Raw genomic sequence first — 21170 nt, forward strand, 5'->3', positions numbered from 1 at the left:
TGTATTATTATATTGAGAAAGAACGTGCGATACACTTTTGATTGTTCTTAGGCTGGTTGGATTTCCTGTGATAGGCCAGTTTGTCTGTTTAAAGAAAAGTCACACCTTCAGGATCTCTCAAAATGTTTTAATTACAATTAATTATGAAATCTAATCACCGTTAAACTATAGAAAGTGCGGCAGCCAATTTCACACAGTAATATCCCACAAACAATAATGTGACAATGAAATTTTTTGTGACGTTGTTTAAAGGACACCAATAAGAACCCGTGGTTCTTGTTCAAATTATTGTATTGCCATAGGATTTTTTGTTACATCCACCTGAGAGGCTAAATTTAGATGTGGCCTGAAAGACAGCACTTCCAACCGTGCAGCACTCGCCCAGTACTGCATTAGAGTGTCAGCCTGGATTTCTGTGCTCCAATCCTGGAATGGGACTTAAACCCACAACCTTCTGACAGAGACAAGAATGTTAGAGACTGAGCCACTGCTGAACAATGAATACACCTGCCCTTATGACAGGATAATTAAAAGGTCCCAGAGTATTTAGCAGAAACCTTGTTGCACAGTGGTAGTGTCCCACTTGAGTCTCACTCTGAGACTTGATGGGGCTTGAAGGAGCGTACATTCATAACGTGGTTGATTGTCAACCTGCAGATCCTTCCAATACATCTACGGTGGGCATTGAGATCAGGAGAGTCTCCTGCTCAATCAAAACCTACAGAAGGCCACGCAACCCACTGCACTATCTTATCAAACATAGCCATGGACCAACACAAGGAAGTCCATGGTTGTTAATGCCGTCTAAGGGCATGGTACCTGAATAGAGAAAGTGAGTGTGTCTGGTGGAGAGAGTTAAATGTCACATATCTGCAAGAAGGAAAAGTATGTCTCAACCCCAGTGAAGTTTGAGGTTAAGGCATATTATTGAGGCACACTGGTTAGCACTGCTGCCTCATGGTGCCAAGGACCTGGGTTTGATCCCGGCCACGAATCACCATTCGTGTGGAATTTACACATTCTCCCTGTGTCTGCATGGGTCTCACCCCCACAACCCAAAGATGTGCAGCGTAGGTCGATTGGCTACGCTAAATTGCCCTATAATTGGATTTTGTTTTAAGAAAGACTTTAGTTCCCATACATTCACACAATTTGCTATGAGAAGGGCATAAAACATTGTAATTGAACATCAAAATGTAATTTTTAGTAGATGGAGATGAAAACGATCAACGTCAGCTAACTCGGAAAGATAGCAATCAGAAAATGAGAGCTCTGAAGACTGAGATTGACATCTTGAAACAAGAGATGGAGATTCAGCGCCTTCAGCGTCGCATGAGGACCTCGAAGACACGAGACCTTCCCAATGTGACAGCTCGAACTCCTCCATTCCTCCCAATGGTAAGTGCAGATTGTGACCAGATCGCGCAGCGTGGGGCACCAAACGGGTATGTGTGGGTCCTGAGCATTAAAGACGAAAAGCATGAGGAAGATTGCTTCCACTAGTATGGAAGTGACCATCGACAGACCATAGGTACAGGATGAAATATCAGGGGCGCGATTCTCCACTGCCCACGACCGGTCGGAGAATAGCGGGAGGGCGTCCCCGACATTTTTCACGCCCTCCCGCTATTCTCACCCCCCCACGACACGAATCGCTGCTCGCCGTTTTTTACGGCGAACAGCGATTCTCCCCAGGCCGATGGGCGGAGTTCCCAGGCCTTTACAACCGTTTTTAAGGCAGCAAACACACCTGCTTGCTGCCGTCGTAAAAACGGCCGCAACATGCCCGTTCTGGGCATCCAGGGCCCCGATTGGCACGGCCGTGCCAAGGGGGGCATGGGCCCGCGATTGGTGGGCACCGATCGCGGGCAGTGCGTCTGTAACGGACTCACTCTTTCTCCCTCCGCCGCCCTGCAGGATCAGTCCACGGGGCGGCCGAGGGAGATGACGGCCCCGGGCATGCGCGGCTGACGTCATCGTGCGCGTCAGCCGGAGTGACGCTTGGCGCGCAGACTTAGCGACGGTCGCTAAGGCCGCGATGCCGTGCTTCATGAGGCCCCGCTGCTAGCCCCGCCCGGGGGGGAGAATCGGGTCCCGAGAGGGGGCGCGGAGGCTGCCGTGAAACACGGCCAGTTTCACGGCAGCCTTTACGATTTGCCGCATTTGCGGAGAATCGCGCCCACTGTTAATATTCCCAATTAGATTGGGATAGATGGATGAAGGAGAAGAGAATGGACAGAGTGGGTAATGTGATTAGGATTATTTACACAATATAGGTGCTGGCCTGTTCCCATGTTACAAACTGAGCTGTTTGGCCTGTTTCCAGGTTGCAACATTTATATATTTCTGTTCAGCTTTTGGTAGCCATTTTAAAAGTCAATGTGTAGCTAAACGACCATTGTGTAGTATGTAATTTTTTTTTAAATAAGGATACTAAGTGTGTGTGGTTGGGGCAGGGAGGAAGAGTAGGGGCTTGGACGTGATGTCTCCATGGTCCGATTATGCTGCTGGCACTCATTGTTCAAACATGAAGGATGGGAGATTGGGAAAGGTGCTGGCAGGTTGCTGCCAGAATGAGTCATTGCCTTCAGTGGGAGGTGGGGAACAAAGGTTGAATTGTTAATGGTAAAACAAATTGAACCACCTTGTCACATTGAAAATCGTAAAGCATCTAATAGTGGCTCACGGTTTTGCATTAGGAGGAGCCAAGCAGAGTAAACCTGATATGTCTTGCCGTGAAACTTAAGGCTGTTTCCTCCCCTAGGACAGGACTGAAGGAACTGAATTCTGTAACTTCTTTCAGGGTCTCATTGCTTCTCAGTACAGTTGCCACTGAATACAGGTTCACAACACAAAGCTACATGGTCATAAGATGACGCAACTTATACTCTCGTTCTTAACCAGAAGGATGACTGATGTAGTAATTGACATTGTTAAAGCAGGGCTGTAACAGGTTCGGATTGGGACTGAACAGACAGAACTTTAGAATTAAAGAATGACTTGCATTTACATTAAGAAGTCTTACGACACCAGGTTAAAGTCCAACAGGTTTGTTTCAAACACTAGCTTTCGGAGCACTGCTCCTTCCTCAAGCTCAAAGTGGAGAGGATCTCCAGGAAGATCGGGCATGTAGACACTTTTAACCTGGTGTTGTAAGACTTCTTACTGTGCTCACCCCGGTCCAACGCCGGCATCGCCACATCATTGCATTTACATAGCACCTTTCCCAACCTCAGGACCTCCTGAAGCACTTTACAGCCAATGAAGTACACTTGAAGTGTTGTAATAGAACATAGAACATAGAACGATACAGCGCAGTACAGGCCCTTCGGCCCTCGATGTTGCACCGACATGGAAAAAAAAAAACTAAAGGCCATCTAACCTACACTATGCCCTTATCATCCATATGCTTATCCAATAAATTTTTAAATGCCCTCAATGTTGGCGAGTTCACTACTGTTGCAGGTAGGGCATTCCACGGCCTCACCACTCTTTGCGTAAAAAACCCACCTCTGACCTCTGTCCTATATCTATTACCCCTCAATTTAAGGCTATGTCCCCTCGTGCTAGCCACCTCCATCCGCGGGAGAAGGCTCTCGCTGTCCACCCTATCTAACCCTCTGATCATTTTGTATGCCTCTATTAAGTCACCTCTTAACCTTCTTCTCTCTAACGAAAACAACCTCAAGTCCATCAGCCTTTCCTCATAAGATTTTCCCTCCATACCAGGCAACATCCTGGTAAATCTCCTCTGCACCCGTTCCAAAGCTTCCACGTCCTTCCTATAATGAGGCGACCAGAACTGTACGCAATACTCCAAATGCGGCCGTACCAGAGTTTGGTACAGCTGCATCATGACCTCATGGCTCCGGAACTCAATCCCTCTACCAATAAAGGCCAACACACCATAGGCCTTCTTCACAACCCTATCAACCTGGGTGGCAACTTTCAGGGATCTATGTACATGGACACCGAGATCCCTCTGCTCATCCACACTACCAAGAATTTTACCATTAGCCAAATATTCCGCATTCCTGTTATTCTTTCCAAAGTGAATCACCTCACACTTCTCCACATTAAACTCCATTTGCCACCTCTCAGCCCAGCTCTGCAGCTTATCTATGTCCCTCTGTAACCTGCAACATCCTTCCGCACTGTCTACAACTCCACCGACTTTAGTGTCGTCTGCAAATTTACTCACCCATCCTTCTGCGCCCTCCTCTAGGTCATTTATAAAAATGACAAACAGCAACGGCCCCAGAACAGATCCTTGTGGTACGCCACTCGTAACTGAACTCCATTCTGAACATTTCCCATCAACTACCACTCTCTGTCTTCTTTCAACTAGCCAATTTCTGATCCACATCTCTAAATCACCCTCAATCCCCAGCCTCCGTATTTTCTGCAATAGCCGACCGTGGGGAACCTTATCAAACGCTTTACTGAAATCCATATACACCACATCAACTGCTCTACCCTCGTCTACCTGTTCAGTCACCTTCTCAAAGAACTCGATAAGGTTTGTGAGGCATGACCTACCCTTCACAAAACCATGCTGACTATCCCTAATCATATTATTCCTATCTAGATGATTATAAATCGTATCTTTTATAATCCTCTCCAAGACTTTACCCACCACAGACGTTAGGCTCACCGGCCTATAGTTACCGGGGTTATCTCTACTCCCCTTCTTGAACAAAGGGACCACATATGATGATAATATATATGCAGGCAATTTGGACACAGCTAGGCCTCACTTACAGCTACGTTATAATATTGAGTTAATCTGGTTTAGTGACATAGAACATAGAACAGTACAGCACAGAACAGGCCCTTCGGCCCTCGATGTTGTGCCGAGCAATGATCACCCTACTCAAACCCACGTATCCACCCTATGCTCGTAACCCAACAACCCCCCCCCCCCCCCCCCCCCAACCTTACCTTTTAAGGACACTATGGGCAATTTAGCATGGCCAGTCCACCTAACCCGCACATCTTTGGACTGTGGGAGGAAACCGGAGCACCCGGAGGAAACCCACGCACACACGGGGAGGACGTGCAGACTCCGCACATTGGATAAACATTGACCAGGACACCGGGGAGGACCCCTCTTTTCAAAATAGCGCTGTGGGTTCTTTTATTTCCACATGAGAAAGCAGATGGGAAACTCAGTTTAACATCTTTCCTGAAAGATGTCACCTGTGACAGTGCGGCACTTCCTCAGTACTTTTCTGAGGTATCAGCCCAAGTTTTGTGTCTCTGGACCTCGCTAAAACAAAATAAAAAGTGAAAACAAAGAAGATCAATTCTCCAGATAAATAACATTTCAAGAGCAGTGTTGCCTTAACATGGACCTTACCAAGTCCTTCCTAAAATCATCAGTGAGAACCCATTGAGAATATTGTGTAAAGGTTCGGACTGTCAACCTGGACATTTTTTACTGGAACCCAGGAAGGTTAAGAACATATCTAATAGAGGTGCTTATCTAGAGTGCGATAGTGACTTTGCTTCACTGTTTCACCACTGGCCAGACGGTCGATAGGATATATGGCACAGAAATGGGCCATTCAGCCCAAAAAGTCCTCACAAACATTTATGCTGCACTCAAGCCTGCTCTCTTTTCTCATCCAAATCTACCTTTGTAATCATCTATATTATTATACTTTTCCAATGAATTTTTATCTATAAACAAGATTAGGAAATGTATTAGACACTTGGTCGTACTGAGCAAAAGTATTATGATGAGCTCTAAGCCCAGACACCAATTTCAAATAGCATCAGTGTGAGTGCTGAGATAGCATAGACCAATCAATGTGAGCTCTGAGATAGGACAGACCAATCAGCATTAGCCCTGTGATAGGACTGACCAATCAGCATGAGCCCTGAGATAGGACAGACCAATCAGCATCAGCCCTGAGATAGGGCAGACCAATGAGTGTGAGCTCTGAGATAGGACAGACCAATTAGCATCAGCTGTGAGATTGGACAGACCAATCAGTGTGAGCTCTGAGATAGGACAGACCAATCAGCATCAACCCTGAGATAGGACAGACCAATCAGTGTGAGCTCTGAGATAGGACAGACCAATCAGCATCAGCCCTGAGATAGGACAGACCAATCAGTGTGAGCTCTGAGATAGAGGACAGACCAATCAGCATGAGCTCAGGGGTAGTGCAGACCAATCAGTGTGATCATGGGTAGTGCAGACAAATCAGTTTGAGCTCGGGGTAATGCAAACCAATCACAGCCAGCACCAGTGGGAATATTTGTTCTCCTTCAGGCTGCCAGTCTAATGCGAAATCAAGGACAGCTCATTGCTGGGTCCTTGATTATGAGGAACTTCCCAAATTCTCCAAATTTATGAAGGTTATCCTTGAGAGCAAAAGAATATTTAAACAGAACAAGCTGGCAGTTGCAAATGGAACATTGGGTTTACTGAAGGAAGAACATTTCATGTCCAAACAGATAAGTGGCTTTTTTTATAAAGACACAGGCAAATAATCCGCAATAGTACTTGCCAGAATTCAGCATTACAATTTTTTTTACACTGAAGTTGCTTGCATTCTGACTATTTTAGGTACGTCTTATACAGCAAAAACCTGTAAGAATGTGCAGCATGTGTGGTAAATCAAACCTTCTGTTAAACTCTCTCTTTTGTTTTTCATTGATTTAGGAGGATCCCAGGCCTCAAACTCCAACTCTTGCCAAACATTTTCTAGATTCCAGTGAGGGCTTGGGACCTGCACCTTATGATCCAGTGTGAGTCCATTCAGTAGGTTCTTGAGGGGCTGTAAAACTATATCATCAAAATAAATTATTTGCCTGGAGATTGAGGATAAAATTCTTCCTTTAATATGTTTACCAAACAAAGATGACCATGAAACCATTGTCGGAAAAAACCATCTGGTGCACGAATGTCCTTTAGGGAAGGAAATCTGTTGTCCTTACCTGGCCTGACCTACACTTCAATTCCACAGCAATGTGGTTGACTCTGAAATGCTATCAGGAATGGGCAATAAATGCTGGCCCAGCAAAGCCCACATTTCATGAACGAATTAAAAAAAAACAAATTAGTTCTTAATTGGAGCTGAGTCCACAAGGGCAGCACGGTAGCATTGTGGATAGCACAATCGCTTCACAGCTCCAGGGTCCCAGGTTCGATTCCAGCTTGGGTCACTGTCTGTGCGGAGTCTGCACATCCTTCCCGTGTGTGCGCGGGTTTCCTCCGGGTGCTCCGGTTTCCTCCCACAGTCCAAAGATGTGCAGTTTAGGTGAATTGGCCATGCTAAATTGCCCTTAGTGTCCAAAATTGCCCTTAGTGTTGGGTTGGGTTACTGGGTTATGGGGATAGGGTGGAGGTGTTGACCTTGGGTAGGATGCTCTTTCCAAGAGCCGATGCAGACTCGATGGGCCGAATGGCCTCCTTCTGCACTGTAAATTCTATGTAAAAGATCAGCCATGCTCTCATTGAATGGCAGAGCAGGCTCGAAGGGCCAGGTGGCTACTCCTGCTCCTAGTTTTTATGTTAATTGGGATTTCTGGTTTCTTTTGTTGGTATAATTCTGACTATTTTAGGTACGTCTTATATAGCAAATACCTTTAAGAATGTGTAGCGTGTGTGGTAAATCAAACCCTAAGAATAAAATTCTTATTGGGAGTACTTTGAAAAAAACTTCAGCAAAGATAGTCCTGTTGAAAACAATTGCAGGAGTTCAGGAAGAAACCAACTGCCAATGAACGTTAATGTTTCCACTTTGAACAATAGCAATTAGCATTGTATCCAGTTTTTTCGCAAAGCCCAGAGTTATTGCAGCCATTTGACCCATTGAGTTCATGCCAGCTCCCTGGAGAGCAATCCAATCAGTCCCATTTCTCCGCTCATTCCCAGTTCTCCGCTCATTCCCAGTAGCCCTACAAGTGCGCATCCATTTGAAATCATTCATCATCTCTGCTTCTACAGCTCTGGTGGGCATCAGGTTCCGGCTCATTACCACTTACTGCATAAAGAAATTCTTCCTCTGCTCCCCCTGTATCTCTTGCCCAGAACCTTAAATCTGTGTCCCCTGGTCCTTCTATCATTAGCTAATGCTAATTTGTTTGTTCACCTTATCTAAACCAGTCATAATCGTGTAATTCGTATTAAAAAAAAATTAAAAAAAATATTGTCTCTCCCTATCTGTGATAGCTCTCACGAGGACCATGGGGGATCGCTGATTGATCCTTTGTGGGCTTCATAGAATTGAGCAAGCAACAGCCCACCAAGCTGCGGCTCGTGAGTGGGACATTTAAACGTAGTTCCCAGACCGGAGCGACAATTCCTGATAGTCCAGGCTGGGATATTTGTATTTTGGTTTAAAATAAACTTGTTTGGCCTTACACGCAGCACTTTCAGGCATTGGCGATGAGAGAGGGATCAATACTGTCGCAATACAAAAAATAATTGTTGGCAGAACACACCTTGACCTCAAAAGGGCCACAGAACGAGCACTACTCTTGGAGAACGCCAAGAAAGGGACCCAGGAACTCCAAGGAATTATGGACAGTAGCGTTCTCAGGTGGGGCGAGGGGGGACCCTCATATAGAAAAGTCAGCATTCCCAGCGAAGACTCCCACGTGCCTCACCCACCACTGACTCAACATTTAGCCAGGACATTCTGGCATCTCAAAAGACGGCCAGATAACCTTCGAAGTACCAGGGAAGCTTCTCTGGAAAACTACAAGGCTGCTGTATGTGTGGCCAAAGGGCACAACCCACGCAAGGCTGTCAGAATCAGCAGTACGCGTGTAGCCCACGCCGGAAGCCAAAGCCACCTCAGGCTCACTTGCAAGTCAATCAGCCTGTAGAGGACGAAATAATGCAACTAAACCACATTATCACCCCTAAGGTTGCCCCGGTAAAGATAACACTCTTCGTCAACGGCCATTCTCTATGAATGGAGAAGGATACAGTCTCCCATCGCTGGGGAACAGACCTTCCAGCGTCTCTGGATGGATACCTCGCCCCTGGGCCTGCGAGGCACCAGGGCCAGGTTGGCCACATATACAGGGGAACCTTTGAAGATTACGAGTACCTTCTTGACCTCTCTGCAGCCTTTGTTGACCACACCAACGTCCTCCAACACCTCTTCACGATCATCCTGCTGGGTAGGAGTGCTCTTACCTGATTTCATTCTAATCCATCTCATCGTAGCCAGAGGATCATCTGCAAAATGTTTTCTCTTCCTACTGCTGCACAATTATGTCTCGTCAATATTCCCAATAACTTCTGCTTGCTGTAAGCAGCCAGCTTGTTATAATGCATGTTAAAAAGGGAATGTTGCTTATGTTCCCAGCCCGACACATTCCCAATTGCAGCATGGCTGCATACCTGTGCAGCTTAGAAGATCGTTGCCCTTGAGGTACCAAAGATTTGTCCTTGGCACCTCCTATTTCTCACATGCATGCTTCCCCTCGGTGACGTCAGTGGAAAATACAATGTCAGTTTCCACATGTATATTGATTACATTCAACTCCACTACATCACTATCCCCCTCAATCGCTCCACTGCCTCTCATTTGACACACTAATTATCCAACATCCTATACTGGATGAGAAGAGATTTCCCCCAACAAAATATTGAGTAGATTGAAGCCTTTGTCTTCAGTCCCAAGCACATACCTTGTTGCTCCATCCCTCTCCTAGGTCACAGACTTAAGGCTGAAGCAAAACATTTGGGCTTTGGTGTCAATTTGACCCAGAGATGATATTCTAGCACCTCGACTGCTTGCTTCACCCTCAGTAACATTGCCTATTCCCACCTTTGCGCAGCTCAACTGCTGTTGAAACATTGATCCAAGCCTTTTTTACTTCCAGACTTAAGTATTCCATTGTTTTCCTGGCCGGCCTCTCATCTTCCACTGTCCAAACCACCCTTGTTGATATCTTAACACACATACCAAATTCCATTATCTCCATCATTCCTGTACTTACTGACCCTCTCTGGATTTTAGCATGGTAACACCTTGATTATCTCATTCTTGTTTTCAAATTGCTCTGTGGTTTTGTCCCTTCGGCTGTCATATCTCCCCAGTTGCACACCTCCCCTGAGATTATTCTGCTCCTCTAATTCTGACTTCTTGAGTATCTACCATTATAATTGCTCCACCATTGTCGCTGTGCCTTCTGCCTACACCCTGAGATCTGGAATTCCTAATTTAGTTAATGAATTAATCTAATCATAGAATTTACAGTGCAGAAGAAGGCTATTCAGCTCATCGAGTCTACACCGGCCCTTGGAAAGAGCACCCTACCCAAGCCCATACCTCCACCCTATCCCAGTAACCCCACCCATCCTTTTTAGATGCTAAGGGCAATTCAGCATGGCCAATCAACCTAACCTGCACATCTTTGAACTGTGGGAGGAAACCGGAGCACCCGGAGGAAACCCATGCAGACAGGGGGAGAATGTGCAGACTGTGCACAGTGACCCAAGCCGGGAATCGAACCTGGGACCCTGGAGCTGTGAAGCAACTGTGCTAATCACTGTGCTACCATGCTGCCCTTATCAATCTAATTTGATACGGGTAACTTCCTTAATATTTAGAGCTGGCCAACAAAATTGAAAATGGGAAAGTGAAATAAACAGTTTGTTCAGATAGGATCTTGTCAAATATCAGAGAGTTAAACTTATGTGAGTTTTTCTAGTGGAGTTCAGCACCTTTCATTGTTGACACACACTTCACTGCTCCAAAGTACTGACACAATGAAGTTGTATCAGTACATGGGGCCTCACGGTAGCATGGTGGTTAGCATCAATGCTTCACAGCTCCAGTGGTCCCAGGTTCGATTCCCGGCTGGGTCACTGTCTGTGTGGAGTCTGCACGTCCTCCCCGTGTGTGCGTGGGTTTCCTCCGGGTGCTCTGGTTTCCTCCCACAGTCCAAAGATGTGCGGGTTAGGTGGATTGGCCATGCTAAATTGCCCGTAGTGTAAGGTTAATGGGGGGATTGTTGGGTTACGGGTATACGGGTTACGTGGGTTTAAGTAGGGTGATCATTGCTCGGCACAACATCGAGGGCCGAAGGGCCTGTTCTGTGCTGTACTGTTCTATGTTGTATGCCGGGAATGGAGCCTCACAAAACATTCTGTGAGAGGTAGAGTTTGCGTGTGATATTCTAGACATTTTGGATAAGCTATTAATGTTATAAATTTCTATTAACTCCTTCGCCAATTTTCTTTCAGAGCTGGCTTTGTGGTGTTCTATGATTTTCTCCTGGGATTGGATCCCAGGTATCGGGTTTGCCGCCTGGTGGTGGGGCTGTATCATGGCGGACAGGAAATGGGAGATCCCTCTCCACTTCCGGCTGTCTACTGTGATATTGATAACTTACCGGCCTATTTTCCAGAGATTAACAGAGGCAACAGAGCAATCTTGGCAATCAAGCAAGTTGTGCCCAGGTGCTTATCGATACAAATTATTTTTCAACTTAACAACTCACCAATTTAATACATAAAGCATGTGTAATACTCAGTGAAAAGGGCCTTCTGTTAGGCAAAGTGCCATTTGGAAGTCGCTGGTGTAGAGTTGGGATCTATCTTCAATTCTCATTCGGGGCAACTTCAATTGGGCAGCATGGCAGCTTCATGTGGCTTCGCAGCGCCAGGGTCCCAGGTTCGATTCCCTGCTGGGTCACTGCCTGTGCAGAGTCTGCACGTTCTCCCCGAGTCTGCGTGGGTTTCCTCCGGGTGCTCCGGTTTCCTCCCACAGTCCAAAGGTGTACAGGTTAGGTACATTGGCCATGGTAAATTGCCCTTAGTGACCAAAAAAGGTTAGGAGGGGTTATTGGGTTATGGTGATAGGGCTTAAGTGGGTCGGTGCAGACTCTATGGGCCGAATGGCCTCCTTCTGCACTGTATGTTCTATGTAATGAGACGCTACTTCAGAAAGTGGTTAGCACAGTAGCACAGTGGTTAGCACAGTTGCTTCACAGCTCCAGGGTACCAGGTCCGATTCCCAACTTGGGTCACTGCCTGTGCAGAGTCTGCACGTTCTCCCTGTGTCTGCGTGGGTTTCCTCCAGGTGCTCCAGTTTCCTCCCACAGTGCAGCTGAGGTGGATTGGCAATGCCAGATTGCCCTTAAGTGTCCAAAAAAAAGTTAGGTGGGGTTGCTGGGTTATGGGGAAAGGGTGGAGGCATTGGCTTAAGTGGGAAGCTCTTTCTAAGGGCAGGTGCAGACTCAATGGGCCGAATAGCCTCCTTCTGTACTCTAAATGCTATGACAGTGTGTTACGGTATTTGCTTGGCCTGTCGGTAGAACGCTGGTTATAGATGGAAGGTTAACTGGTTGGTTCGATGTTTTACTAGTTGACTGGCTGAGTTCGCTGACTGGTTGGTTGAATTTCAATATCACGAAAGAAGGGGAAAGTAATGGTCAGGGGCAGAGACGAATATAAATAAGAATGAACAGGACTTCTGAAAGTTAGTACTCTTATGACCTTTTAAATATGGATATAGCAGTGTTTCACAAATCGTCCTATCGGGGATTGAAGAAAGGTCTCAAGAGTTTTCCTGCGACCATTATCCTGAAAACAATGTTTGCCCCCCCCCCCCCCCCCCCCCCCCCCCCCCCGCCCCAACATGATGTGAGCTAATTTCACCAATTCGGTACCCTGTCCCACAAACCACCTGCCTTTTTCAAAGGACGATGAGGCTCATGGGCCACCCCTAGGATTCTGCAAGTGAAACAGGAGTACTGTATTGACCCAGTGCCTCATTTACTGTTCCTACCGTGAGCAAGTTAACATAGAAAGGAACAAGAAAGAATTGCAGAAATTAGTACCTTACATGGTCTCAGGGCATCCTTGAGCACTTTACAAGCAATAAGGTTTTTTTGAAGTGTGCTCTCTGTCGAAGTTTGTGCAAAGCAAGGCTCCACAACCAGTGAAATAAATGACCAGATGATCTGTTTTGGTTGATAGAGGGACAAAAATTGGTCTGAAAGCTGGGATAAGCTGGGGGGGAGGGGGGGGGGGTGGTTTGGAGGACAGGTGGAGAGAGACAATCTTAGGGCATGGAGATGCCCCAATGCATACAGTGCAGCCCCCTCCCCCACTGAAAAGGATATACTCCTCTTTCTAGCCTTGTGTGAAAAACCAACCTTCCCGCTCTTTCCCACCTTCCATTACCCAACATATTATGGCAGTGGAAGGAGATAGAGGGCTTTACATAGGTAATATTTGGCTATTTTAAGGCCTCAATAGGCCTAAGAGCGGGTGGTAACATAACCCACCCCTGTATTGTGGGGCTCGGTGGAAGGTGCGCGGGAAGGAGTGGACAAGCCATATTTTACCTGTGGGGGGGGGGGGGGGGGGTGCTGTAAAATCCAGCTCCAAGTCTCGAGTGTGCCTTGAACTTTGCCCTTTAAACTCAGAAGCATGAGTGCTATCATTGAGCCAAGGTCAACACCTTAAATGTTGGGACTTAAGTCTCGAGGCCTGTGCGTAGGTTGTGAACCTGTGTGCTCAATCAGGCAATGGCATTAAAGACCCGAAAATTAAATGGAAAAGTAGACGCTAATATTAAATGGTTTGAGTATATTAAAACAGGAATTAACCATCGTATTCCCTGGATTTTATTCATCCATTTTGTTATATACCAGGGTCCGTCCATCTCCAGGCATTAGTCTTATAATGGAGCTGCAGGCTTCAGGGGGCTATGATCCCTATGGGCAGGACATCAACCGTCTCGTCTCAAGAGGCTGGATCAAGATTGATATTTTTGACTCCCAGAATCGCGTAATCAGTGGCCGATGGAAGGTTCCTGTACGAATCCTACCAGTGAAACCATCCATGACTACTGGTGAACTAAATGGAGTACCTCAGGTAAAATAATCTGTGTGGTGTCTGAGATGGTGAATGCCCTTCATTATTTAGGTGGGAGTTTAATTGAACCATTTTAAAGTTTTCTAATAATGAGTTAGTAATTCACATTAAACCTGTGGTTGTAAGCTTAGTTAGACAAATTAATGAAATCGAGTCCATGCGCTGTTTAAAATGATAAAAGGATTTGGTGAGGAGTACAGTAAATGCTGAGAATCTGGGTGTGAAATTCAGATCAGAAGTGCTACTGTGTCTGCAGTCCTTCAAAAGGGAGCTGACAGAAGAGGACATATCAGTTATCATAGAATTTACAGTGCAGAAGGAGGCCATTCGGCCCATCGAGTCTGCACCGGCTCTTGGAAAGAGCACACTACCCAAGGTCAACACCTCCCCCTATCCCAATAACCCTGTAACCCCACCCAACACTAAAGGCAATTTTGGACACTAAGGGCAATTTATCACGGCCAATCCACCTAACCTGCACATCTTTGGACTGTGGGAGGAAACCGGAGCACCTGGAGGAAATCCACGCACAAACGGGGAGGATGTGCAGACTCCGCACAGACAGTGACCCAAGCCGGAATCGAACCTGGGACCCTGGAGCTGTGAAGCCATTGTGCTATCCACAATGCTACCGTGCTGCCCTCACACGAGTTAGCTCTGATTGGACTCCTGCAGTATTCAGGAGCCATGATTGGTTGCCCGGGGGAGGCAATAAGGAGTTTGCCAGTGGACTGTATAAATTGGCTGCACTTTCTTGCCACTTGTAGCTGGGTGGTCTCCATGGCTTCACTATTGTCTGGAGGGGTCGCTCTTGATGGTCTTTTCATTTGTAAATTCATGCATTTGTAGTCATGAGAGAAGTCTGCATGCGTTTGTGTTGATTTAGTTGACTGACCACAATTGCCATAGCAGTATCCAAATACATTCAATGTTAGTTTTCCCTGCTGTAACTGTTAACATTGAGAATAGTTCAAGCTTCCCAAGGTCTCCACCAGCTGCTTAACAACCACTGAAGGCTAGTTGGAAAAGGAAGGTTTCAGACAGCTCCAGTCAACTGCTGCCCCTCCCTTCACATCTGTGAGGGAAGCACTTTCATAGAATTAGAATTATAAGTGCAGAAGGAGGCCATTCGGCCCAACGAGTCTGCACCGGCTCTTGGAAAGAGCACCCTACCCAAGGTCAACACCTCCACCTTATCCCCATAACCCAGTAACCCCACCCAACACTAAGGGCAATTTATCATGGCCAATCCATCTAACCTGCACATCTTTGGACTTTGGGACATTTTCTACGTCAAGGGCACTACAAGCTTTTGCAGTGGGTAGCACTGTTGCTTCACAGCACTAGGGTCCCAGGTTCGATTCCCGGCATGGGTCACTGTCTGTGCGGAGTCTGCACGTTCTCCCCGTGTCTGCGTGGGTTTCCTACGGGCGCTCTGGTTTCCTCCCACAAGTCCCGAAAGACGAGCTGTTAGGTAATTTGGACATTCTGAATTCTCCCTCTGTGTACCCGAACAGGCGCTGGAAAATGAAATGAAATGAAAAATGAAATGAAAATCGCTTATTGTCACGAGTAGGCTTCAATGAAGTTACTTTGAAAAGCCCCTAGTCGCCACATTCCGCGCCTGTCCGGGGAGGCTGGTACGGGAATCGAACCGTGCTGCTGGCCTGCTTGGTCTGCTTTAAAAGCCAGCGATTTAGCCCAGTGAGCTAAACCAGCCCGTGGAGTGTGGTGACTAGGGACTTTTCGCAGTAACTTCATTGCAGTGTTAATGTAAGCCTACTTGTGACAATAAAGATTATTATTATTAAATGTTCGCCACTGTTAATTTGACGTTGTTTATGCTCAAAAACATTATTCAGTAATTTAAATTAAATAATTGAAGTAGCCCAAGAGTTTTTGTGCCATGAAATAACAATCATTCAAAGTTATCAATCTTGAATTCAGGGGACAGTCTGCTCTTGAGAAAGGAACCTGGAGATATGATGACATTTCATAAACAGTAACTAAGGGCATGAGGATCTGGAAATGCTAATTTATCCTCTAGATCCAAAGATCGTATCTGGATGTGCAAATTAAAACTGACATACAATATATTTTCTGCTGTCTTGCTTTTCTTCTTCTAGTTGGAAAATATGGAGTTATATCTTCGTTTAGTCAATGCAAGAGATGCCAATATCCAGACTACTGCTGCTATTGATACCAATAATGCTCGACTGTATAAATATCCACCACTGGTAAGAAAGATTTTTTCACAATTCCAAACTTGAGTTTCTTCATACCAAATGAGTACCGAAACACCAGCCTTTGCCGGGCACCGAAACATATAGAGGGCGGGATTCTCCCAAGCACAGGAGAATCGCCGTTCGCGCCGGATTTTTGCGCGACGCCTGTCTGACGCCGTTCCGTCGTTTTCCCAACTGACAAAAGGGTTTGTCATCGAGGTCGCCGCCACGCCACCCGGACAATCGCCCGAGGTGCTAAGTTTGGCGATTCTCCGGGCCCCCCGCTATTCAGCAGCCCGGATGGGCCGAAGTCATGTTATCCCGGTGGCCGTCAAGGTGAAGGTTGCCCTCAACTTCTACGCAACGGGGTCGTTCCAGGCGCCAAACGGTGACCTGTTCGGTATTTCCCAGGCATCGGTGCACCAGTGTATCCGAGCAGTCACCGATGCCCTGTATGCCATCGCCGATCGGTACATCCAGTTTCCAGAGGACCGCGCACACCAGAATGCCCGGGCAGCGGGATTTGCCTCCGTGGCCAGGATACCAGGATCCAGGGGGTGATTGATGGGGTGCATGTCGCCATATGTCCACCACTGGAGAACAGGGGCGTGTTCATGAACAGAAAGGGGACCAACTCCATGAACATTCAGGTGGTCTGTGACCACCGCATGAAGATCATGCAGTGTGCGCCCAGTATCCAGCGATGTGCATGATGCCTTTATACTGGCGCAATCTTTCATCCCCGCCATGTTCGAGGGACAACCCCCCCCCCCCCCCCCCCCTCTGCTGCTCCTACCTCCACCTGCCGCACCGGTCCAGCCGTGTGGTGCGCACCAGTCAGTGTCCCAGAAGCCTCATCACTAATGTACCCAACTGAGGTGAGGGTATCTGCGATGGTGGAGGGTGTGGGTGACAGCAGTAACGCAAGGTTCATGCCCTCATCGGACCCCAGGTCTGAGGTCTCCTGGGTTGAGCCTTTGACCGATGGAGGTTGTCTCCGGCCCATGTGAGGGGCTGTGTCCAGTCTGTCCAACATCTGTTTGGCCGTCCTCTGTACGTCACTATCCTGAGTCCCCGTCCTCTGTCCGTCACTGTCCTGGCTCTCCGTCCTCTTTTGTCCGTTTCATGCCGTCTGTGTCCTGACCATCCTTTGTTTGTCAGTGTCTTTTGTGTCGGTCCTCTGTGCGTCCGTTTCCTGTGCCCTGGCTTCGGTCGAGGGCCTTCCTGTCCGTCTTCCTTCCCCTCCCTGGCGTGTCTCCCTGTGGCGGATGGACGTGGTCCTGTACGGCTGTGGCTTGTCTGAGACATTCCGGGCGATCATCGGCTGGCCCTGGAATACACAATAAAGCATGTATCGTTAGACACGCAGTGATGCCTGGCACAGTGATGTACAACCTATGCCAGGGTTGGACTGGGGTGAGCACAGTAAGAAGTCTTACAACACCAGGTTAAAGTCCAACAGGTTTGTTTCAAACACTAGCTTTCGGAAAGTGCTCCGAAAGCTTGTGTTTGAAACAAACTTGTTGGACTTTAACCTGGTGTTGTAAGACTTCTTACAAAACTAAAATGCTGGAAGCACATCTGCCAGCATCTGTTTGAGAGAAATGTAGGATTATCATTTCAGGTTGATGATCTTTCATTAGGAGTAGACCGCCTTCTTCAATGGCTTACCTGAGAAGTCCTTATAGGCCAGGAGTTTTATTTCAGAATTGAAATTGAACCATCAATCATGCTGAGATTCGAACCTGAAAGGCCGGAGCATTGCCCTAGATTTGTGGTTTGCCAGTTCAGTGACCTACATGACTAAACCACAGGAGGAGGCCAAAATCTGTCAGCTAACCCATGCCTGCTACTGGACAGTTTTATCATCTACTGTGGTGGGATTCAAGCCAAGGACCCCAGAATATTGCTCTAGATTTGTGGTTTACCAGGAAATTCCCAAATTCAGTTCCTGATTTGTGATGTGTTGATTGATTTCAAAGAACAAAGATAAGTACAGCACAGGAACAGGCCCTTCGGCCCTCCAAGCCTGCGCTGACCATGCTGCCCGTCTAAACTAAAATCTTCTACACTTTTGGGGTCCGTATCCCTCTATTCCTATCCTATTCGCGTATTTGTCAAGATGCCCCTTAAACTTCACTATTGTCCCTGCTTCCACCACCTCCTCCGTCAGCGAGTTCCAAGCACCCACTACCCTCTGTGTAAAAAACTTGCCTCATACATCTCCTCTAAACCTTGTCCCTCGCACCGTAAACCTATGCCCCCTAGTAATTGACCCCTCTACCCTGGGAAAAAGTCTCTGACTATTCACTCTGTCTATGCCACTCATAATTTTGTAGACCTCTATCAGGTCACCCTCAACCGCCTTCGTTCCAGTGAGAACAAACCAAGTTTATTCAACCGCTCCTCATAGCTAATGCCCTCCGTACCAGGCAACATTCTGGCAAATCTCTTCTGCGCCCTCTCTAAAGCCTCCACATCCTTCTAGTAGTGTGGCGACCAAAATTGAACACTGTACTCCAAGTATGGCCTAACTAAGGTTCTATACAGCTGCAACATGACTTGCCAATTTTTATACTCTATGCCCCGGCCAATGAAGGCAAGCATGCCGTATGCCTTCTTGACTTCCTTCTCCACCTGTGTTGCCCCTTTCAGTGACCTGTGGACATGTACACCTAGATCTCTCTGACTGTCAATACTCTTGCAGGTTCTACCATTCACTGTATATTCCCGACCTGTATTAGACCTTCCAAAATGCATTACTTCACATTTGTCCGGATTAAACTCCATCTGCCATCTCTCCGCCCAAGTCTCCAAACGATCTAAATCCTGCTGTATTTCAGCTTCATTTGATCTCAACATCCCTCTTCTAGAAAGCAGACACCAGACAAGGCTTTTTAACCCTGATCATTGTCCAGTGACCACAACAGCAGCATATTCACTGTAATAAAATGGCCCAAAGCACTTCTGCACAACCATCATAAAGTCAACTTTGACATCAGGCAATATTAGTGACAAAGACCAAAAACCTGACCAAAGAAGTAGCCTTTAAGGAACATTTTAGAGGAGGAAAGGACGGAAAAGTTTAGGTAGGAAATTCCAGAACTTTGGACTAAGGCAGCTGACGGTATGTTCGCCAGTGGTGGAGCAGTTAAACACAGAATATTCAAGGGTCCAGAATTAGATGAGCGTAGTTATCGTGAAGGGTTGTTGAGATGGAAGAGGTTACAGAGGCAGGAAGAGAATGAGGTAATGGAAGCATTGAAAACAAAAATTAAGCACATTAGAATCAAGGCTTAACCAAGACTCAGTGTAGATCAGTGAGAAGCTTAGGGATGGGCGATGGGTGGGGGATAGGTGATTGGGACTTGGGGTACTTGTTAGAAAATAATGAGCAGAGTTTCAGATGATTTCTGGTGGGGGGGGGGGGGGGGGGGGGGGGGGGGTGATTGCCTGATTACACTCCTGTGAAGCAAGTTGGGATGTTTCACACAATTAAAGATGCTGTATAAATGCAAGGTTCCGTTGTTGTTGGGAACCTCTGGATGATTCTCCCCATTAACAATTTGCCAACTGCTGTGCTGAGTGAGATCACTAATTGGGAACAGCTGTTTTGCAAGTGGGACTTGTCAGGATTTCTTCATGCATCATTACGGTAATTGTTTTGAGTGAGTGTCAATCCAACTGTACCACTTGGTGCCATTTGACTGATTGATGCTACTCATGAAAATGAAGAAGTGCTTCAGATAGACACATTCACAGCGAAAGGCAGCAATTTAATTATAGTTTATATGTGACAGTATCGATAATAATTTCAGTGATAATACTGACCTCTGACAGGTTTATAATGAGGAAGCTTTGGGTTTGCATCCGATTCAAAATGCATAACATTTCAAGGGCAGCACGGTAGCATTGTGGATAGCACAGTCGCTTCACAGCTCCAGGGTCACAGGTTCGATTCCGGCTTGGGTCATTGTCTGTGCAGAGTCTGCACATCCTCCCCGTGTGTGCGTGGGTTTCCTCCGGGTGCTCCGGTTTCCTCCCACAGTCCAAAGATGTGCAAGTTAGGTGGATTGGACATGATAAATTGCCCTTAGTGTCCAAAATTGCCCTTAGTGTTGGGTGGGGTTACTGGGTTATGGGGATAGGGTGGAGGTGTTAACATTGGGTAGGGTGCTCTTTCCAAGAGCTGGTGCAGACTCGATGGGCTGAATGGCCTCCTTCTGCACTGTAAATTCCATGAATCTTTTATATTTGTACCATGCCTTAGCATTGGATTGATTAAGCAGAGAGCAAACACAATGGGTCGAATGGCCATGTCTTATGCTGCAATTGTCTACATTTCAAATCGGAATGGTCTGAATTGAATTTAATAAAGTATAGGGAAGTTAATAATTACTTGGACAAACACTGCGCTGTTTTGTTTCAGGCTTCAGCACGCACCACTATCCCCATCGATGCTCCACTTTCGTCTTTCCGTTCATCTTACCGCTACCCGACCACGCAGCTGGCTTTTCCCTCTTTTGAGGAGACTGTGGACCCTCCACCTCCTTCCGCGGATGTGATGTTATTGCAGCATTCTGCTTCAGCCAGAATTCAGTCAGGATGATTCAAAGCCACCGGATGCCAAGGCAAACCAAAATTCAAAAAAGCTGCAAGAAAACTACATTGTTTCAGTCGCATGATATTAAAGAATTTGCAAAAATCAAGCAGAACTTCCACAAGGTCTCCTGGGGTGTTGCTCATGGTCAATGGGAGATTTTGCTGAAATGTGATGTTTAAACTCTCGTAGGTACTGCGACACCTGCAGGAAATATATGTAATAGCTTTGAATATAAAATATAGCTGAGCTTGGTATAAAATCATGGAGATTAAGGAGGACTCTAGTCTCAACCAGTAGACATTGTGCATTATACTCACGCAGGAGGATCAAAGATGAACCAGTGTAGCAGATCCTCTTGCAACTGGTTCTCGTTTGATCTGACCCCTCTGCTGGAGTTGTATATATGTGGATTATGGGTGACAATACCAGGCTCAGTAACCACAATCTTGATAGTCGACTAGAACGCAGACACTGATAACCCAAG

At 46.7% G+C, this 21170-nt stretch overlaps 1 protein-coding gene across 2 annotated transcripts in view; it reads left to right on the plus strand.

Moving 5' to 3' along the window:
* Positions 1-20798, plus strand: part of LOC119970192 (coiled-coil domain-containing protein 17-like) — a 40766-nt gene extending 19968 nt beyond the window's left edge. Inside the window, exons 8-13 of one of the 2 annotated variants that reach the window (XM_038804422.1) lie at positions 1208-1398; positions 6674-6759; positions 11219-11434; positions 13636-13858; positions 15985-16095; positions 20513-20798. In XM_038804422.1, coding sequence (XP_038660350.1) covers positions 1208-1398; positions 6674-6759; positions 11219-11434; positions 13636-13858; positions 15985-16095; positions 20513-20692 — 1007 coding nt within the window. In that variant the 3' untranslated portion in view covers positions 20693-20798. The remainder of the gene's footprint in view (positions 1-1207; positions 1399-6673; positions 6760-11218; positions 11435-13635; positions 13859-15984; positions 16096-20512) is intronic. The other variant, XM_038804423.1, reaches the window with a different exon arrangement.
* Positions 20799-21170: the final 372 nt, after the last annotated feature.

Source organism: Scyliorhinus canicula, chromosome 8 (assembly GCF_902713615.1).
Source record: "Scyliorhinus canicula chromosome 8, sScyCan1.1, whole genome shotgun sequence".
NCBI classification, from domain to species: domain Eukaryota; kingdom Metazoa; phylum Chordata; class Chondrichthyes; order Carcharhiniformes; family Scyliorhinidae; genus Scyliorhinus; species Scyliorhinus canicula.